This window comes from Euprymna scolopes, chromosome 37 (genome assembly GCF_053919585.1).
Source record: "Euprymna scolopes isolate OS-2025 chromosome 37, ASM5391958v1, whole genome shotgun sequence".
NCBI lineage: Eukaryota > Metazoa > Mollusca > Cephalopoda > Sepiida > Sepiolidae > Euprymna > Euprymna scolopes.
This window is the reverse complement of record NC_136518.1, coordinates 51519731-51538853: the sequence shown is the minus strand read 5'-3', so window position 1 is coordinate 51538853 and position 19123 is coordinate 51519731. Positions and strand designations below refer to the sequence as shown.

Below are 19123 nucleotides of genomic sequence, written 5' to 3'. Positions count from 1 at the left end.
ACTTGTAAAAAAAAAAAAGGTGCATGGATGCAACATCAATCATGTGATAGGAGCTAAAACTTGGCAGACAATACAAGACGAATTAGCTTAGAAACTCATTTTTTGCACCTTGTTAAAGAGAAAGAGGCTAGTGGTTGTTAGTACACCATCCCAGATGTGACAACAATACTCCATACATGGATGAATGGTGGCTTTATAGAGATATAGGGCACCGGTAAGTGTGACAAGTTTTCTAGCTTGGTAGAGGGAGCCTACCTTTTTTGTGATAGACTTGATAGCGTCTATATACTCATTCAATTTCGTGTTGTTTGAAAATTTCAAGCTGAAGAGTAACATGATGTAAAGATCCACCAAAAGAACCTATGGACTAAAATCAAATATTGATTTTTTTTTTTTTTTTTTTTTTTTTTTTTTTTTTTTTTTAGGAAGAAAGCTATCAATGACAAAGAAACAATAAAAGAGATTGACTTTACTTTATATACTAGCTATTCTATTTTGACTACAATTCACATTTCTTTAAATATGATTTATGAACAGTGTTGGGTAATAATGAATATAGAATTAGTAATAATCCATGGAATTTCCAGAGATCACAGCTCGTTACTGTTAATACAATAACTGAAAAAAGAATTTGTTTTTCATTTTATAATTCAATTCAGATCCGGCCAACGTATTTTCTAGAAAGAATTAAGTCGAATGACAATTTATTGCTCTTGACCACATACTGCAATTATTCACCAGAACTGACAAAACAGAATGAAATATGGATTTTGTAGGTAGAAAGCTATCGATAACAAAGAAACAATAAAAGAGACTGACTTTGTTTTATATATTAGGCTAACTATACCTATGTGGCATTGGTCGATAGTATCTCTTTTTTGCAATTTAGTATTTTTTTTTTTTTTTTTAGTCAGAATATTATTTTTGTTCCAACCTGAGGTAATTAAATCTATATTGATGAATACAGAGTCATGTCCTTATTTTAAGATGACATCCATGTGAAAATAATTCTGACCTGGTCAAAGTATGTTCTGGAAGGAACGGAATCGAATTACAATCTATTATTCTAAACAACTTGCAGCAGAATAAATACAGAATAATCAGAATCACATATTGATTTTGTAGGAAGAAAGTTATCAATTAAAAAATATGAAAAAGAGACTGACTTTTACCATACAATAAAACAACCAAACCGAACATCCTGAATAAATATTCTAAGATATAAAGAACTTGAAGCATAAAAATATTTTCCATAAGCAGTATATTCGGTATTAAATAACCTAAAAAGGGTTGATATGCTATGGCATATCAAACAGCCAACCAAATCCGACAAGGTCAGAGTTAACCTGGGAGTAATAACAATAATTTGATAGACGTTAACCAACAAAACAGACATCTAAAAATTTAGCAGCGATAAAAAATCTGTTCAGTGTTTCTTTATTTTCTAATCTCAAAAATTTTCCTTTCTAGTGTTGTGAAGCTCAAAGACAGAAGACCTATATGGAAACACTTTGGAAAAATCGAATTCCAATGTGCATAGAACTTCTGCTCTTCCCAAAGTGCCGGCACAACCAACACCATTCCGAGGTGACGTTCTTGGACAGCAACGCGGAATATACAGGTGAAGAGTTCCTTCTTGAAAGATGGGATATTCACATGTTTCCAAAGAGGTAAATATTTTTAACCAGTTCTTCATAATTGTTGACTCCTGTTGTTGTATAAGGATCCGACTTGGACTCCCTTTCTTTTCTCTTTAGTTTCAACTCTCCTTTGTATTCTTGTGTAATAAATAAAGCTGGATGAGGGTACTACTTGTATGCTGACCACTTATGCTGATAGCTTTTTAATTTTATACTTCATCCAGTATAATTTGTTTTCAGAAAATATTGGAATGTATTTAACTGATTCTTATCACAAAATTAAGTTGTTTCTCTTTTGAGACGAGGATTGATATTTTGGATTATTCAGATTAATCGGACTGCTATCCTCATCTTTCATTGAATATAGAATATAGCGATTCAAGTAGCACATAATTTGAGCCACCCTTCATAAAATATGAAATATAGTGATTCAAGTAGTACAAAATTTGAGCCATTCTTCATTAAATATTAAATATAGCGATTCAAGTAGCACATAATTTGAGCCACCCTTTATAAAATATGAAATATAGTGATTCAAGTAGTACATAATTTGAGCCACTCTTCATAAAATATGAAATATAGTGATTCAAGTAGTACAAAATTTGAGCCACTCTTCATAAAATATTAAATATAGCGATTCAAGTAGTACATAATTTGAGCCACTCTTCATAAAATATTAAATATAGTGATTCAAGTAGTACAAAATTTGAGCCATTCTTCATTAAATATTAAATATAGCGATTCAAGTAGCACATAATTTGAGCCACCCTTCATAAAATATGAAATATAGTGATTCAAGTAGTACAAAATTTGAGCCATTCTTCATTAAATATTAAATATAGCGATTCAAGTAGCACATAATTTGAGCCACCCTTCATAAAATATGAAATATAGTGATTAAAGTAGTACAAAATTTGAGCCACCCTTCATTAAATATTAAATATAGCGATTCAAGTAGTACATAATTTGAGCCACTCTTCATAAAATATTAAATATAGCGATTCAAGTAGTACATAATTTGAGCCACTCTTCATAAAATATTAAATATAGCGATTCAAGTAGTACATAAATTGAGCCACCCTTCATAAAATATTAAATATAGCGATTCAAGTAGCACATAATTTGAGCCACTCTTGATTAAATATTAAATATATTGATTCAAGTAGTACATAAATTGAGCCACACTTCACAAAATATGGAATATAGTGATCCAAGTAGTACATAATTTGATCCACCCTTCATTAAATATTTAATAATAGTAACCATTGCAATTCATATAATGCATAATTTGAACCATCCTGCATTTCAATATTACATATTGTGAGTCAAGTGTCTACATACTTTTTTAATATATTTCTATGTCTTCTTCTTCTTCCCTGATAAAATTATAGGTGGGCAGATAAGTCTGAAGAATTTGTGACTGGTAGATTCCTCATTCAAGCCATGCGCTCCTATTTATTCTTTTCCCAACTGAGTTCGTGGCTCAACCACACTGGTGGAGTATTGCCACTTAAAATAGCCTATCGGTGAGTATTTCTTAATCTTTTACTTTGGACCTAAACAGTTTTAGACACCTTTTATTTTTTGTGTTTAAAAAAAAAAGTGTGCTCTGGTTATATCACAATGCCAAAATGCAAAATGGTGGCCCCCAGAATGCTAATCCATCCATAGCCCTTGAGCCCCTGGAGGGGTATAGGCCATCTACAACTTTTGTAGATGTTTTTGTAGAGAGGAGTTCTTTTTACAGGGTGAGGGTGCTGGCCCCACGCCCAACCATCCCAGAAGGTACATACAGCGCCTAGCCTTTCCAAATGGTCACTCATCTGGTACTGGCCAGGCTCAACGTTGCTTAACTTCGATGATCTGGCGAGAACCGGTGTGTCAACGTGATTGTGCCGTACCCAGGATGCTAAGTTATAGGATATTTTTTGTGTGTGTATTCTGCAAAAAAACATACTCCCTCTTGACGTTATCTGTTCAACATAAAAAAGATAAAAAAGCCTACACTATTTAAAAAAAGTTCTTATTGCGACCCAGACTTAGGGTTACTGGTGAGACTTAAAGAAGGGCGTGAACTTTTTATGACTTTTAACATTGACATTTTGATGTGGATGTCAATATGGGACTACTCAGAAATGTGTGACAGTATTAGTATAAATGAGAATAAAATTTGGTGCTTCTGCAGTATGATGATATTTTAAATCAAAACATTTCAGGTTATAACCTTGTTGAGTACAGGATGGAACGATAAAATTGTCACCCTAAAAAGAAAAACAATAACTTGGATGGGTGGAGAGCATGAGTAGTTGTACAGCGGCGCATCTCCGATCTCGCTTGTTGAAATTTATTTCACTGTCAGACATGATAGAAGGCTCCTATTACTCTTGGGATTTGTACATGACTGACCAACTTGTAGATGGTCTGCAACAAAAAAAAAAAGAAAAAGAAAACCAGTTTTCATCAAATAGAAATGGAATTGCGTTATCTTTTCTATGGCGACAATTTTATCATTTCACCCTGTACTTGCGTATTATGTAGAAATTAGTATAAATTCCAAAAATTATGAAAAATGATCCAGTAGAAAAATAATTACAAGTAAAAATAAAATCTACTTGTGTATTTTAATGAGAAAAAGAGTTCTTAAAATCCAGGGGAGATAAATGCAATCTATAATTTTTAATTTATCTCCCTTACTTTCCATGAAAATCCGCCAAAATTGGAAATATCAAACCGCTAGTATATATTTATTTTTTCTTTTTTTTTTTTTTTTTTGTAAAAAATAGATCTAGCACATCTTATACTGGATCATTTTTCATATTTTTTTTAGAATTTGTACTGATTTAAACATAAGTGTCTTTACCTGAAATGCAATTGGTTTGAAATTTCATTATACCGCAGAAGCACCTAAAATTGATGTATTTTAAGTCATAGAAACATGCTCTTCCTTAACCCCATCACTAAGCCTAAGTCCAAGTGTCCATAAAAAAAAAAATCTCTATCTGTATTACGTTTATCGAGCACTACGTGATGACACAATATTTAGAGTATCAAGAAAAGAAAAATGTTGTTTTTTTTAAATTCTCCCTTCTGTATTGTAATGTCCATTTACAGCGGAACACATATTTGTAGAATCTATTGATTTCAAGGAAATCCATTTTGCACATTTTATATCAAGGCCAGAAGCCACTCAAGGATAAAGGTTAACAAGACAGATTAATTATCAGTTCAAAACGTTATTTTTCTAGAATTTTTTTTTTCCTAACTGCTACATAATTATGTACGATGTAGAAAACACATATAAATAAAACTGGGTGAAGTAGTTAGATGGAACCAATCAGCTAATAATAAACCATAAAAAATGAATGATTAATTAATGAAAGTTCGTTTTTCAAAGAATATGCAAATTAGTAAAACTTTATTCAGTCGCTTGCATTTCCCTGACTGAGTATATTAAGAAGTTTGTTTTAATAATTTTTAAATAGAAAAAGTATCTGGCCTTCGGGCTCGGATCGCGGTGTGGTGTCTGTCCTGATGCTGCACTTGGATTGATTTGTCTTTGGTCAGTGGAGAGGAGGCCCTTCTATGCTAGGACAATTTTTATTTTTGCCTACTTCTGGAGTACCCTATCTTGGGAAGCTGGCCCCCCCTCCACACACACACACACACACACACACACACACACACACACACACACATTGAAAATGACTTTGTGTCACATCTTGCTTATGTGAGAAAGCAAATAAATACCAATAGAAAAAGTGGGGTTTTAATATCAATGTAGTTATGACGAAAAAACTCAACTTTATATAGATATAGATAAACTGTTTTGGACTTTTTTTTTTTTTTAATATACTAATGAGTTACTGCATATCAAGGCCCAAAGGCCCCTCGAGGATAAGAGTAAATGTGTTTTTCAGATGGACGTTCTGACAACACTGTGAGGATTGGTCATGATGGTTGAAACTATACAGAATTTGATTACTCAACAACTCAACTAGAATTTATTAGTATTCGACTTGAAAACGACCCTGTTGTAGTCAGCTGGGAAACAGCCCCGCGGTATTGTCTTCCACTTAGAAAGAAACTTTGCTCATGGAAATTCTATTTACTTTTAGGAATTGAAATCCCTTTTAAAATCTTTTATGTTGCTAAAGTAATTTTTACCCTTTTTATTTCTAATTTTAGGTTGTATGCGCCTGGGGAGTCCCCCTCACATATGTTCCAAGGAGAGTCCTATGTACACCATTTCCCTACTGCTGATCTAACCCACAGTACTGTGAAAGTTTGTGTCAGTGCTCTTCAACGGCTGAAAGCCATTCCTATCCTTCTGTGCCAAAACCCAAAAGATCTTTTGGTCCATCGGAAACCTGCCAAATCAACAGACCAATATTCAAAGGGTAAGCCCTCTACCCGACATTGCGTGAAGGACAAAAAGTCAACTACAATTTGTGATAGTGCCAATAAACATGAGAGCCTTGGTTCCAAAAAGGGAACAAGGACTAAAGACAAAAGTTCCACACGCTCAAAGGCCAAAGGCGGTTCCGTTAGTGCCGAAGATCACCAGTCAAAATGTCAGCCATTCTGTGATGTCCAGTCAGAGGAGGTCTTACAAAGTAAGACTTCTGCTCTCTCACCAGCCCCGGTGCATAATGCGTTGGAGGGCAAAAATCATTCTGACAACCTAGTGTCTAAATTTGCCAAGCTTGTTGTGAAATCAAAATCACACCCTACGTACACATCCGCCTCCCGGGTGATGTTCTCGGAAACCCCTCTTGTCTTTCATGCTAAATCTAATGAAACATGTACGTTCAATAATCCGGAAGTTGCAAGCAAAGTAAAAATGCTCCACAGTCCAAAGGTGTTGCTTACCAACTGCAACTCCAATACCCAAGAGTATTATTCGAAGCAAAAGCACGACCCCAACGATAAGAAACTGTCTAAAAACCGTGATTGGTACACAACACTCCTTAGCCAGCCAAGCCTTTATGAACTGTCCAAACCCTTGACCTCTGACCAAATCGAGGCCTATTTGGCTAGCCTCCCAACATGGGGTAACGCCTTGCCAAAGGTCAAGCGCACCTGCCTTGAAAACATTCCAGTCACAAAATGCAAGTTTCAGATTGGTGACACAAACTCCGAGACGGAGGACGAAGAGCTTGTTACAGAAGCGCCAGAGATTCTTTCTACACTGCCAGCCACAAATCAGGCAACAAATCAGACGGAATCAAACTTTCGGACTCTGTCGGCGAAACTCCAGGCCAAAGATAACAAAAGTAGGCATACCCACAGACGTTCGGATCAAGATAAAGATTCGCCCCCAACAAAACGGTTAACAACATTTAGACTCGATTTTTCACCCCAAAGTTCAGCGCATACACCAAAGACGCAGGAGTCAACAATCAATCCGCTGATGTCGAAAAGTAATAGTGCTGACAACAGTTTTGATAACACCGAATCACTTCCTTTCAGCTGTTTCTCAACTGATCACCAAAATGGGAATCTTGCCTACTCGAATGGTGTCAGTTCGGGACGAGAAATCTCTACTCCATCCTCCCTTGTTGAGCATGACAGTCTGACCAAGCATTTGTCATCTGAGAATAAAGATGGTGATAGTAGTCTTTGTTCGAATTGGGTGGAGATGAATGGTAATGCTGCAACGTGTGAGGAGGAAGGGGAAGATGCAACAAAGACGGATGATAAAGTTTTGAGAAAAGAATCTCTACAGACGACACCAGTTAACCAAACAAAAAGATCTCTTTATACCAGTGTCTTGAGGAAGGATTTTGCTCAGGCTGTTGAAAAGGTAAGAGAACATTTATTGATTTTTAATTTTATTTCATTATTATTTTCTTATTTTTAGAAAAGTGAAAGAAAAGCAAAATGGAGAAAAGAAAACTTTTCTAGTTTTGGATAAGAAGTGTAAAGAGTGTCAATTGCATGTTAAGCACATTGCTTAATTATATACCATTGTTTTAAATGCATGTTCTCTATTCAACTGTATTTTTCAAACTGATGAAAGCCTCACCTACTACTTAATATAACTACCAGTGAACCTACCTAAGTGTTTAACGTAAGTATTATTCTATTAATAAAAAAAATGTATCTCACTTTTCTTAGGGTTTTTCTCTCATCTTGGTATATTTTATTTTCTCAATCATCTCTATCATTTCCTAAGGAGGTCCTTGAAAATGGGGATAAAACGTTGAAAATTTCTTGAAAAAGCCACATGTTTTTTTCCTTTTTATATATATATATATATATATATATATATATATATATATATATATATATATATACACCAGGTTAATGGTATTAAAGAGTGACAATAATGAATTTAATGAGATTATCAAGAGTGCTCAATAAAATAAGAGCAAGATATATTTTTATTATTATAAACAAATTTACATGGTCGTGACATTGGACATGCTAATGTTTCGGACAATTGGTTGGTTAAAACCAGAAGTCCTCATCAGGCGACTTAATAAATGATTGCTTTCCTCAGAAGAAACCAGTCCTCAAATGAAGAAAAAATAAAAGAAAACTATATATATATATACAAGTTAGAAAAGCATTTCATCCAAGGCATGAAAATTGTTAAACAAAATGTTTTTACTATAGGCTTTAAAAATAAAGGTACAAGATTCAATTTGAAATTTATTTATCTTCAAAATGCACTTTTATAAATTTTACAAAGTAAGATATAAAAATTTAATTTAAATTGAATCAAAAAATTACCTTGGATTTATTTTATGTAATGTACATTGTGTTACAATTTAAAAACATTATCTTTCATCTAGCAATTAATGATAAAGATATAAAATTTTCAATGATTTTTTTTTAAAGTGCAACAGAATGTAAATTACATAAAATAAATCCAAGGTAATTTTTTGATTCAATTTAAATTAAATTTTTATATCTTACTTTTTAAAATTTATAAAAGTGCACTTTGAAGATAAATAAATTTCAAATTGAATCTTGTACCTTTATTTTTAAAGCCTATATAAAAACATTTTGTTTAACAATTTTCATGCCTTGGATGAAATGCTTTTTTAACTTGTATCTTATCTTTTTAAGATTATATTTTAAAATTCTCTTTCTCTCTATTTCAGTTTGTATTTCTCCTCACACCACAACTCATTTTTGCAACCCCCTCTTTGTATTATTACAGGTCTGAATATTCTCTCTGTTTCAGTTTGTATTTCTCCTCACACCACAACTCATTTTTTGCCATCCCCTCTTTGTAATACAGGTCTGAATAATGAGAAAATCTGAATTTATTTTAACAAAAACTTTTAAATAACTTTTTTAGATTAAATTTTTTAAACTTCTTTCAGAATAGAAAATCTTTAAAATTTAATAATGAACATATTTCATATAGGTTTCATTAACAAATATTCAGTACATAATGAGAAAAACAGAGATGAAAATTTCAAAAGGATTGTATAACTGGTTACGGTCAATAGTAGTCCTCGCCAGCGAAAGTCTTTGTTATTGTTATTCTATTATTATTATTATTTAAAATATTTTGTGTCCTGCTCTATCGTGTGAGGACTAATATATATATATATATATATATATATATATATATATATATATATACTGAAAACAATTTCCAAATAAATGGTGATTATAGCATGAAATGCGAGTCTCAAGATAAACTAGTTAAAGAACTTGAACTTTCTGGGTTTTTATTTGCAGACACGATGTCTGACATCTGTTTTCGTTTCATCTTTTGCTTGCTTCTGGAGCATTTCTTCTTTTTCAAGTTCTGCACTGTCCAACCTCGACCAAAGATTATTATCATCTTTAAGTTTAAATGTTTGGATTATTTTAACCTTTAACCTAAAAAAAGAAAAAAAAAAAAAAAAAAAAACGGTAGTCACAAATTAGCCTTCCCTACTGTTAAGCACACATGGGAGAATTGAATGCCTACTAGACACCAACCTCAGGTGTCTTCGGTCTCTGTTTACCAGGAACTCTGGTATGAGGATACTTTCAATTTTTAATTTAAAGTAAACCCTGACCAAATATTCGAATTTAGATGAAAATGAAAAATAAAACGAAATCATCAAACTGGCAGGATGTTGCCCAGGATAAAAAGATCTCCTCAGCATGGATAAGCACTGGGTCATATGAGGAAAATAACGGCGCACCTTCTCCTTGTGATGTTTCCACAAATGAAAACACTAAGCTGTACACTCCACCAGACCAGTCAAATTCTAGTCCTGGAATCCGGCAAGATGAAACAAGAACGACTAAGAAAAGACACTATAACCAAGTAAAGTGGTCTCTTGAGGAGAAAAAAATTATTCTTCACTGTTTCGCATACTCAAGGTATGAGAAATGGGGGAAGAAAAAAAAAACACAGTATTCGAGGCTCAAATAAAAACTTCACCCTTACTAAAAGGAAAGATATCAATAACCACAACTAAAAACTTACTTTCAATTGTGTCTCAAATACATAAATATCTCCCAAAAGATGTTAGAGAGTCAATTGAGAAGAAAGCTTTTAATGAAGCAGCGATTGATTTTACCAAATCTAACACTGCTGAATATGCCCAAACCCAGTGGAATAGGGAGGAAAAATGGACATTGATTTGGTCAATGGAATACGCAAAAATAAAATACCAAAATCTCACAGACAGTTGTAAGCAATGGCAAAAGATTTGTAAGCACCACTGCCCAAACAAGAAGGGGATTGAGAAGGAAAAGTTAACATGCCAGAAATCTAATTTTCTGAGAAACAATGTCTTTTCTGGTGAGCAAACATCCCAGCGAAAAAAAGATGTCCATGAAATGGCTAAAAACATTTGCCCAGTCAGCAATCCCCTCCCTATACCCAAGATCTGCCAAACCAAACAAGAAGACACTACAACACATTCTCACCTGACACAGCTTCCTGAGACAATGCCAACAAGTCCAAGTCTTAGATTTCTACCAAAAACAAACCAGAAATATACCCGACGTGCCACTCCATCAAATAATGCAACATCTCCCCAGGAATCACTCCCAACAGATCCAACAAAATTGAAACATGGGCAGACATACCAACAGTATATCCCACTTGAACATGTGACATTGAACACGGACCAGTTGGAACTAGAGGAAAAGCTGGCAAACAGGATAGAAATAGCACGACGTCTAGCTGTTGATAATCTGCCCAGACTGGTAAAAATTAGTATGAACAAAGCCTTCAAGGTACTTGTTTCAAAAGTCAATGATGGCCTCGAAAGAATCACTCCAATTAATGCACCATTGAGTGAAATAAATCATAGAACATATGGGGCAAACACCAAGAGAGTAAAAGAGGAAACATGAAGACTAAATCATATAACGCAGACTGGAAACGTAAACTCCAGCAGAAAATAGACAGACTCCGAAAGGAAACTGCCCAGATATATGCATTCCTATCCTGTGTAACCCCAGGCAAACAAATAAATAAGAAGGTGAATAAGTTGAAAACTTACTATTCCCTCCAAAACCCAGCACAGCTAAGCGCAAAGATGTCAGAACATCAGGCTGAGATAAAAGCCTTAGCTGCACAAATAAAAAATAAAACCAAAAACTTTGAATCAAAAAGGATAAATAAAATTTTTGCAACAAACCCAAGAATTGTCTATAGGAGCCTCGTTAAAGAAGAAATAAAGGAGGGCTCCCCACCAACACAAGAAGAAGTTGAAAACTTCTGGAGGCCACTCTATGAGGACACTAAAGTACATAAAGAAAACAACTGGATAAATACCATCAAAGAGGAGAACAAGGAGAAAGAAAAGATGCCAGCTCTAAAAATTACCAAGGAGGCTGTCTGCAAGAAGGTAGTTCAATGCAGTAATTTCAAGACCCCAGAAATAGACCAAATACCCAATTTATTGCTGAAAAAACTGAGCGCACTTCATCATTACTATGCCAAGGCATTCAATAGAATCATCAGTGGAGATGAAGAGCCGCCTGATTGGCTTACTGTAGGCAGTACATCACTTATTCCCAAAAATGAGGACACCCACATGGCTAGCAAATATAGACCAATCTGCTGCCTCACAACAACCTACAAGCTCCTAACAGGGATAATCGCAGATGCAACATACGACTAATCTATTGCTGGTGATTACCTCGAAAGTGAGCAGAGGGCGTGTATGAGGAAAAAGCTAGGCACAAAAGACCAATTCCTTGTAAACAGAACCATATTAGAAGACTGCATGAGACGACAAAGAAATCTGTCAATGGCCTGGATTGATTACAAAAAAGGCCTTTGACAGTATAACTCATTCCTGGATACTTCGCTGTTTGGAGTTGTACAATGTGCACACTGATATTACATCATTCCTTCAAAAACAAATGACCAGATGGTGCACATCAATTACATTACAGCACACGGAAGGAAGGATATAGACCCTAAACATAAAGATCAAGCAAGGAATATTCCAGGGAGACAGCCTCTCACCACTCCTTTTCTGCCTCACAATGGATCCACTAAGTAAGCTATTTAAGTGATCCAATGCTGGATACAATCTCAGCATGGGCAAAAAGAAGGAAGAAAATAAAAGAGTAAACCATCTACTCTTTATGGACGACTTGAAACTCTGTGGAATCTGAGAAACAACTTGTCTCTCTAATAGGCATTGTTAAAAATTATACAGAGGACATCTGCATGGAGTTTGAATTCGACAAATGCGCTAAGTGCACCATAAAGAAAGGAAGAAAGACAGCATCAGAACATCTTAATCTTGACAATGGCTCTATTGAAGACCTTGAAGAAGATGCTGTCTATAAATACCTGGGAGTAGAGGAGAATGAAACACTTGAACATGGAAAGATGAGAGAAAAAGTGCAGGGAGAATACTTCAAGCGACTTAAAAAAATTCTCTCAGAACTATCACCGAAAAACAAAATTACTGCCATCAATCAATTGTCAATACCCATTGTTTCTTATGGATTTGGCATAATCAATTGGCCACAAAACTGCATCAATAGCCTTGACGTAAAAACTCAGAAAATGCTGGCCCTTCATAAAGTCATTTACAAACATCAGTGCATGGACAGGCTGTACTTACCACGGAGAGAAAGGTGGTTTAGGCTTCACTGAAATAAACTATGCATACCGAGCTTCAGTGGTAAGCATAGGCCAATATATCAAATGTTCTTCTGACTTCAAAATAAGAATGGTGAATGAACATCGCACCAAATATTTGCCTCAGCAGACGTCAACTACAAAGCTCGATGAAAATTTCAGTGGTAACACACTGGACAACACAATAGAAGAATATGACAACCCAGCAACCCTAATCGCCCGAAAGAAGAGAAAGGAATATACAAAAAGGGAACTGAAGACAAGATTAGAAGGATGGCAACAACATAAGAGAGCAAGCAGGTTCATGGAAGAACTGAACCAAAACTACATTGACAAGGAGGCCTCACTACAATGGCTTAAAAGTGACAAATTTCCATTTGATGAAGAACGATTAATTATAGCTGCACAAGACCAAGGCTTGCTCACAAATGGATTTAAGAAAATGGCTGGTCTATAAAAAACCGACCACTGCAGATTCTGTCACTCAGCTGTTGAAAGCCCAAGCCACCTAATGTCTGGATGCAAGATCCTTCTAGCCGATGGTCATTACACTGCCCATCGCAACAAAGTATGTAGATACTTACATTGGAAGATCTGTGGGGAGATGCAACTAGATAGGTTGTCGAACATCTGGGAACATGAACCACCACCAATAACATCAAATGGAAAAGTGACAATGTTCTACGACAAAGACATACAGGCAGGCAGATACATAGAAGACAAGGCCATCAAGCCAGATATAGTAATATGGAACAAGCGCGAAAGGACTACACTCATTACCGACGTCACAGTTTCAAACAACTTTGGCCTTAATAGAGCAGAACGGGAAAAGATAACAAAATACCAGGACCTAAAAAATGATCTAAAAACAACATGGTGTCTGAAAGAAATAAACATTATACCAGTTGTGACAGGAGCAAATGGCCTAATAAAAAAGAACCTTCAAAAATACTTAGAAGCAATCCCTGGAAAACCAAGCTGTAAGGAAATACAGCTAGCAACAATAAAGGGAACAGTGTCTATTCTAAAAAGAGACCTCGGATATAAATTTAAATTATAATAGAATCAAGTGTTAGCCCCAAGAAGGAGCCCCTTGATCTCTTCAAACTAACAAAAGTAAAATAATAATAAAAAAAGATCTTCTTTCCCCTATTGCACCCCATTTTTCTCTTTCTTTTTTTTTCTTATTTTCTTTTTTTTTTTCTTATTTTCTTTTTTTTTCTTTTTTTCTTTTTTCCTTTTTCCTTTTACCTTTTCCTTTCTTTTTCTTTTTTCCTTTTTCTTTTTTCCTTTTTCTTTTTTCCTTTTTCTTTTTTCCTTTTTCTTTTTTCTTTTCTTCCTTTTTCTTTTTTTCCTTTTTCTTTTTTTCCTTTATTCCAAAACTCTTTTTCTATTTCATGATCATCTTGAGTAGAAAAGATGCAGAAAAAAATTTCTTTCTAATTTTTCTTTCTCTCTCTTCCTCGTCTCTGTTTATATAAAGTTAAATATTTCTGATTTACATTAAATTTGACACATAACCATTAGACACCAATTAAAAAAAATTCCTTAAATTTTAATTTCTTTTTAACATCCCTTAAGCTCTAAACATTAGACATTTTCTAAAATGAAAATCCTTTAATTGATTTAAAAAAAAAATTAGAATAAGGATTCTAGACATAAGGTTTAGTATCATCATATCTTGATTATAATCTTCATAATTTGTAGGAGGGACATAAAAGCGGTGCAAAACTGTTTTGTTTGGGGGGGAATTATTTTTACCCACCCTAGGACAGGTATCCTTCTAGTTCAGTATAAGAATATGTTGCCCATTTCTCTTTTTGTCTTTCTTTTTCTTTAGTTCTTAACTTTCCCTTTTGCTTTGTTGCCCGCTTTTTCTTTTTTCCACAACTCGAATTATTGAGTCTGTTTATGGAAAAGAATTCCCGAAAGAAATAATGCGCAGAAGATGGTTTACAAAGTTCAGAAATGAAGATTCCACCTTTAAGGGTAGTAATTGCTAGGATATCAATTTGAGTTTGATGGAGCAATCCTTGTGACATGGTAGCAGTCATGAATAAAAACTTATTTTTTGCCATAGAAACATCTGGGCAGGAGCTGCTAGAAAGACTTGCCTCTTGCTTTGACAGAGTTCAAAACAGACCTTATCGTGTTTTGACAGAGTTCAAAATAGACTCCATAGCCTAGTAGGGGATACCCTCTTCTCTTCCATGCAACCGCTTTCTCACAGAAGAGACATCGCGAGCCTGTCTCTTTTTTATTGTTATTTTCATGGCAAGTGCTCGTCTGAGCCCCAATCTTTGGTCCCCTCCCCTTCGCCAAACTTTCACAAGAAACACTTGTCTAGCTGAAAACACTATCAATAATTTCCCACACTCTTTATCTGTGCCTAAACCTAAATGTAAATTCCATGAACAAAGCTTCTTTCTTAGAACTGCACACCTGTAGAACTCTCTCCCGTTTTCCTGCTTTCCAACTGACTACAATATGGCCGTCTTCAAGTCCAATGTAAACAAATTCTTGATGAGCCATTCTACTTAAGTAATCCAATTTACCAAATTTCCACTACTAACGATTACTATAATATTATCTCATTGACTACTGTTCACTCTTTAACCCTTATCCTTGAGTGACCTCTGGGCCTTGATAAGTGGTGACTCCTTTGTAAAAAAAAAAAAAAAAAAAAAAAAAAAAGGTCCCTGCTAGGTGATTTGGCTACACACTGACCAATAAGAGTGCAGGGCAACTAGATAAAATAAAAATGCCATGTTTCATATACTGTTTCACAAATTTACAATTTTGAGGTGAAATAAATCCTAATTTCTTTCAACTAAAAAAAAATATGAGGTAGACAGTATAAAAAAAAAATTCTTATTGTGATCCAGACTTGGGGCTGTTGGTAGGTTTTTACAGAAGGGCGGCATGAACTTTTTATGACTTTTAACACAACCTTTATGAAAAATGAATGAATGAAAATACATATGTGGGTCGGATCTTTTAGCCGATGTCTTTATTAACTTTTTGTTTAGTTTAATACTTTTTTTTTATGAAGGGGTCACCGCTTATCAAGGCTCAAAGGCCACTTGAGGATAAAGGTTAATGTGAGTTTGGCAATCGCTGGGAAAACGGCATAGAAATCACATAAGTGCTGGGAATTGGGTAGAATTTGATTATTTGATAAGGTTTTCAAAATTTGTTGATTCCCCCCCGACAAAAGGAGCGTGGACCTGTAACTTCACCTTGTCCGTTCGTCCCTTCTGTCTGTCTGCTTTCTTCTCAATAGCTACGCCTTGAAATATTTTGAAATTTTGCACAAACATTAAACATGATCAGAGTAAAAATGGAACAGAATGAATTTTCCAGGAAAACTCCAGCCCCCCCCCCCCTCCCAAGGTGCCTTTCGGGTTAAAATGGCTAAAATTGACACTTTTGATGCCTTGGATTTTTCTAAAACTTTCTGAAAAGTTACAAATAACTGATTTCTATATAATTTTGTTTGTCTATACTTCGTGACAACTCTTGGGTGTGTGCCAGGGGCTCTTTTAGGGCTAATAAAAACACTCCATTTTTGGGACTATTTCACCATATTTGTCCAAAATTTTCTGTGTAGCAGTTTTGCATGGTGCTGAACGCAAATTTAAATATGTTAAGACCTTGGGGACTTTTGCGGATAAATGAGGAGGGGAGGTAGCAAATGATAGGCTTAGTACTTTTCTTTTTTTGCATGGTGCAGAACTCAAATTTCTATATGTTATGGCTTAACATTTTCACCACCATTTTCATTTTGGGGGCTAAATGGTGGTGGTGGAGGGGAGGTAAATGCTGAACTGAGTCATTTTTTTTTATGTCTTGTACACTCACGGGGGATCATGCATGCTTCACTTGTTAACTTCTAAAACCATTTTTCTTTCTACAGAAATGTTCCAAGAGAGATGTCCCTTCAATGGAGGACATCACAAACTTCCACAAGAGTCTAAACAAGAGTGCAAGCATGCTGTTCAATGCATCAACAGGGTTGCCAACGCAATCAAGTCCAGTAAGGGTCTTGTTTTTCTTTTTTTTTTTCTTTTTTTTTTTGTTGTTATTGTTTGTCTAATTTTTCAGAGTGCTATTTTAATACACATTTCGAAATATAGAACACTAGCATGGGTGCCCGGCGTTGACTTGGTATTTGGAGGTGTATGTAGAGCAAAAAAAAAAAAAAAAAAGCAGTCAATTTTTTAAAACTTTGACCCCTATTATGACCCTTTAAAATTTATTGCTTTGGGCTCAAATCAAGTTATTAAGTTAGATCCATGTCCAAGGAACCTATATCTAAAATTTCAAGTGTCTAGACCCAAAATTGTCGGAGGAGTTTGGTAGAGTTCTCAAAGGTCAAATCGTTGAACTTTGATCCCTTAATCACCAAATTTCTGGACAAAACTGATCACATAGATTTTCCCAAATCTCAGTACCCTGTATATCAAATTTCGAGTCTGTAGACTAAAAATTGACAGAGTTATTGCGTAGGGAAATGAACACAGACACACACACAGACACATTCACTTTTATAGATGTATAGATAATCTACATACTATATATATATACTAGCAAAAGTACCCGTCGTTGACTGGGTTCAAAAACAGCCTACAAAAAATGGACTCTGATTTATGGAAGTATGATAGGTTATGAAAAGGAAGGGTTGTAAAGAGATAGCTTCGAATTTGTGGGTGTCAAAACCAAAGCAAAATATGATGAAAGTAAAAATAAAATAGATAAACCCCATAATTTATTATACCATACCTGTTCACACTGATTAAAAAAACCTTGTTAAATTTTGTGATATTTACATTATATGGAGGTCAGGCGCGAACGAACACCCCATAATTTTATTATACCATATTTCTTCAAACTGAAACATAATTATCATAGTATACTTACGCAGATAGATATGAAAAGGCGTTATTTAAGTTTGTGTCTATTTCCATTCTATGGAGGCCAGGCGCAAACGCAGACCCCACAATTTTATTATACCATCCCTATTTAAGTTAAAACATACTTATCAAAGTATTATTATGTACATCTATATCAAAAACACTTGTAAACGTTTTTTTTTAATTTTGAAATTTTTTATTTCCATACTTTGTGGACCAGGCATGTACGCAGACCCCACATTTTTAATGAATCATCATTATGGCAGATCAAACTTACCCATTCCTGTGTCTCGATACATCTTATATCATTATATGCGATCAGTTTTCTATAATAGTCAACCATATGGGAGCCTATTCATGACCAGACACACACACAGATGTTCAGCTTTATATTATAGATATATTTTTTTAATACTAAAGATTCACCTCTTACAAAGGACAAAAACCACTCAAGGATAAGTTTGAGATTTTTTTTGCCAGTTGATGATGCAATAATATACAAGAATTGAGAAATATGCTTAATTCACAGGACAACTCAACAGGCATTTGTTGAAATGAGACTTGAAAACAATCATTTTGTATTCTGTAGAGAAACAAGCCCATGATAATGCTTTCCACAGGTGGAAAATTCAAGGGGAGAGGAAATCTGTTCAAGGAAATTTAGTTTGATTATAGGTACATAGAAGAAGATAGTTTATAGCAGTGTTGGTAGAGTGATGAGTTCTTGTTGATAAGGTTTTATGGCAGTGAGCAACCAGAGCTTGAAGCTCAGTGGAGCACCTACTATGGAAATTGTTATGTTTGCCGTTCATCTTCGTTGCCAACTGTTATGTTTGCAGGTTGAACCAAATAACATATAAGGCAATACAAATGAAGACTCAACAAAAAAGGTAGATCAACAAGAAATGTATTAGAAAAAGTATATTTACAGAATGGTTGTTAAGTAAGAGAGTCTTGGCTGGAGAACATATCTGCTCTTGGCTCAGCCTTCGGTGTCTTCTGGTTAACACACACTCAAACTAACCGAGTCTTGCTATTTATGTGTAATATTATCCACATATGTAAATGAGTGGGTGCCACCACAACAGAAATATTGATGGTAGAGGAGGACTAGCAACATCTCTCATGTGTGAAAAGGGGTCACAAGGAAGAGAAGATATCACAAAAGATTCAAACACGTTTTGTAAATATTGATTGGTTCGACTTTAAGTGTGTGACAACATCACGGAAAACGACCCTCTAAACGCTAACATCCACATTATAGTACTCTGTTGAGGCCTCTTTGTTGTCGATTGACGTCAGCTATTCTCAATGTGCTCTGAGCCACAACCTACCTCGAACGTAGATTCCATGAACAAAACTTTTTTCTTAGAACTGCATACCTGTGGAACTCTCTTCCATTTCCCTGCTTTCCAGCTGACTACAATATAGTTGTCTTCAAGTCTAACGTAAACAAATTCTTGATGAGCCGTCCCTTTAAGTAATCCAATATACCAAATTTC

At 34.8% G+C, this 19123-nt stretch overlaps 1 protein-coding gene across 2 annotated transcripts in view; it reads left to right on the top strand.

Moving 5' to 3' along the window:
- Positions 1–19123, top strand: part of LOC145261158 (atos homolog protein A-like) — a 311376-nt gene that overhangs the window by 260256 nt on the left and 31997 nt on the right. For both annotated transcript variants that reach the window (XM_080119477.1, XM_080119479.1), the window contains exons 3-6: positions 1471–1670; positions 3032–3166; positions 5826–7443; positions 16625–16744. In XM_080119477.1, coding sequence (XP_079975603.1) covers positions 1471–1670; positions 3032–3166; positions 5826–7443; positions 16625–16744 — 2073 coding nt within the window. The remainder of the gene's footprint in view (positions 1–1470; positions 1671–3031; positions 3167–5825; positions 7444–16624; positions 16745–19123) is intronic.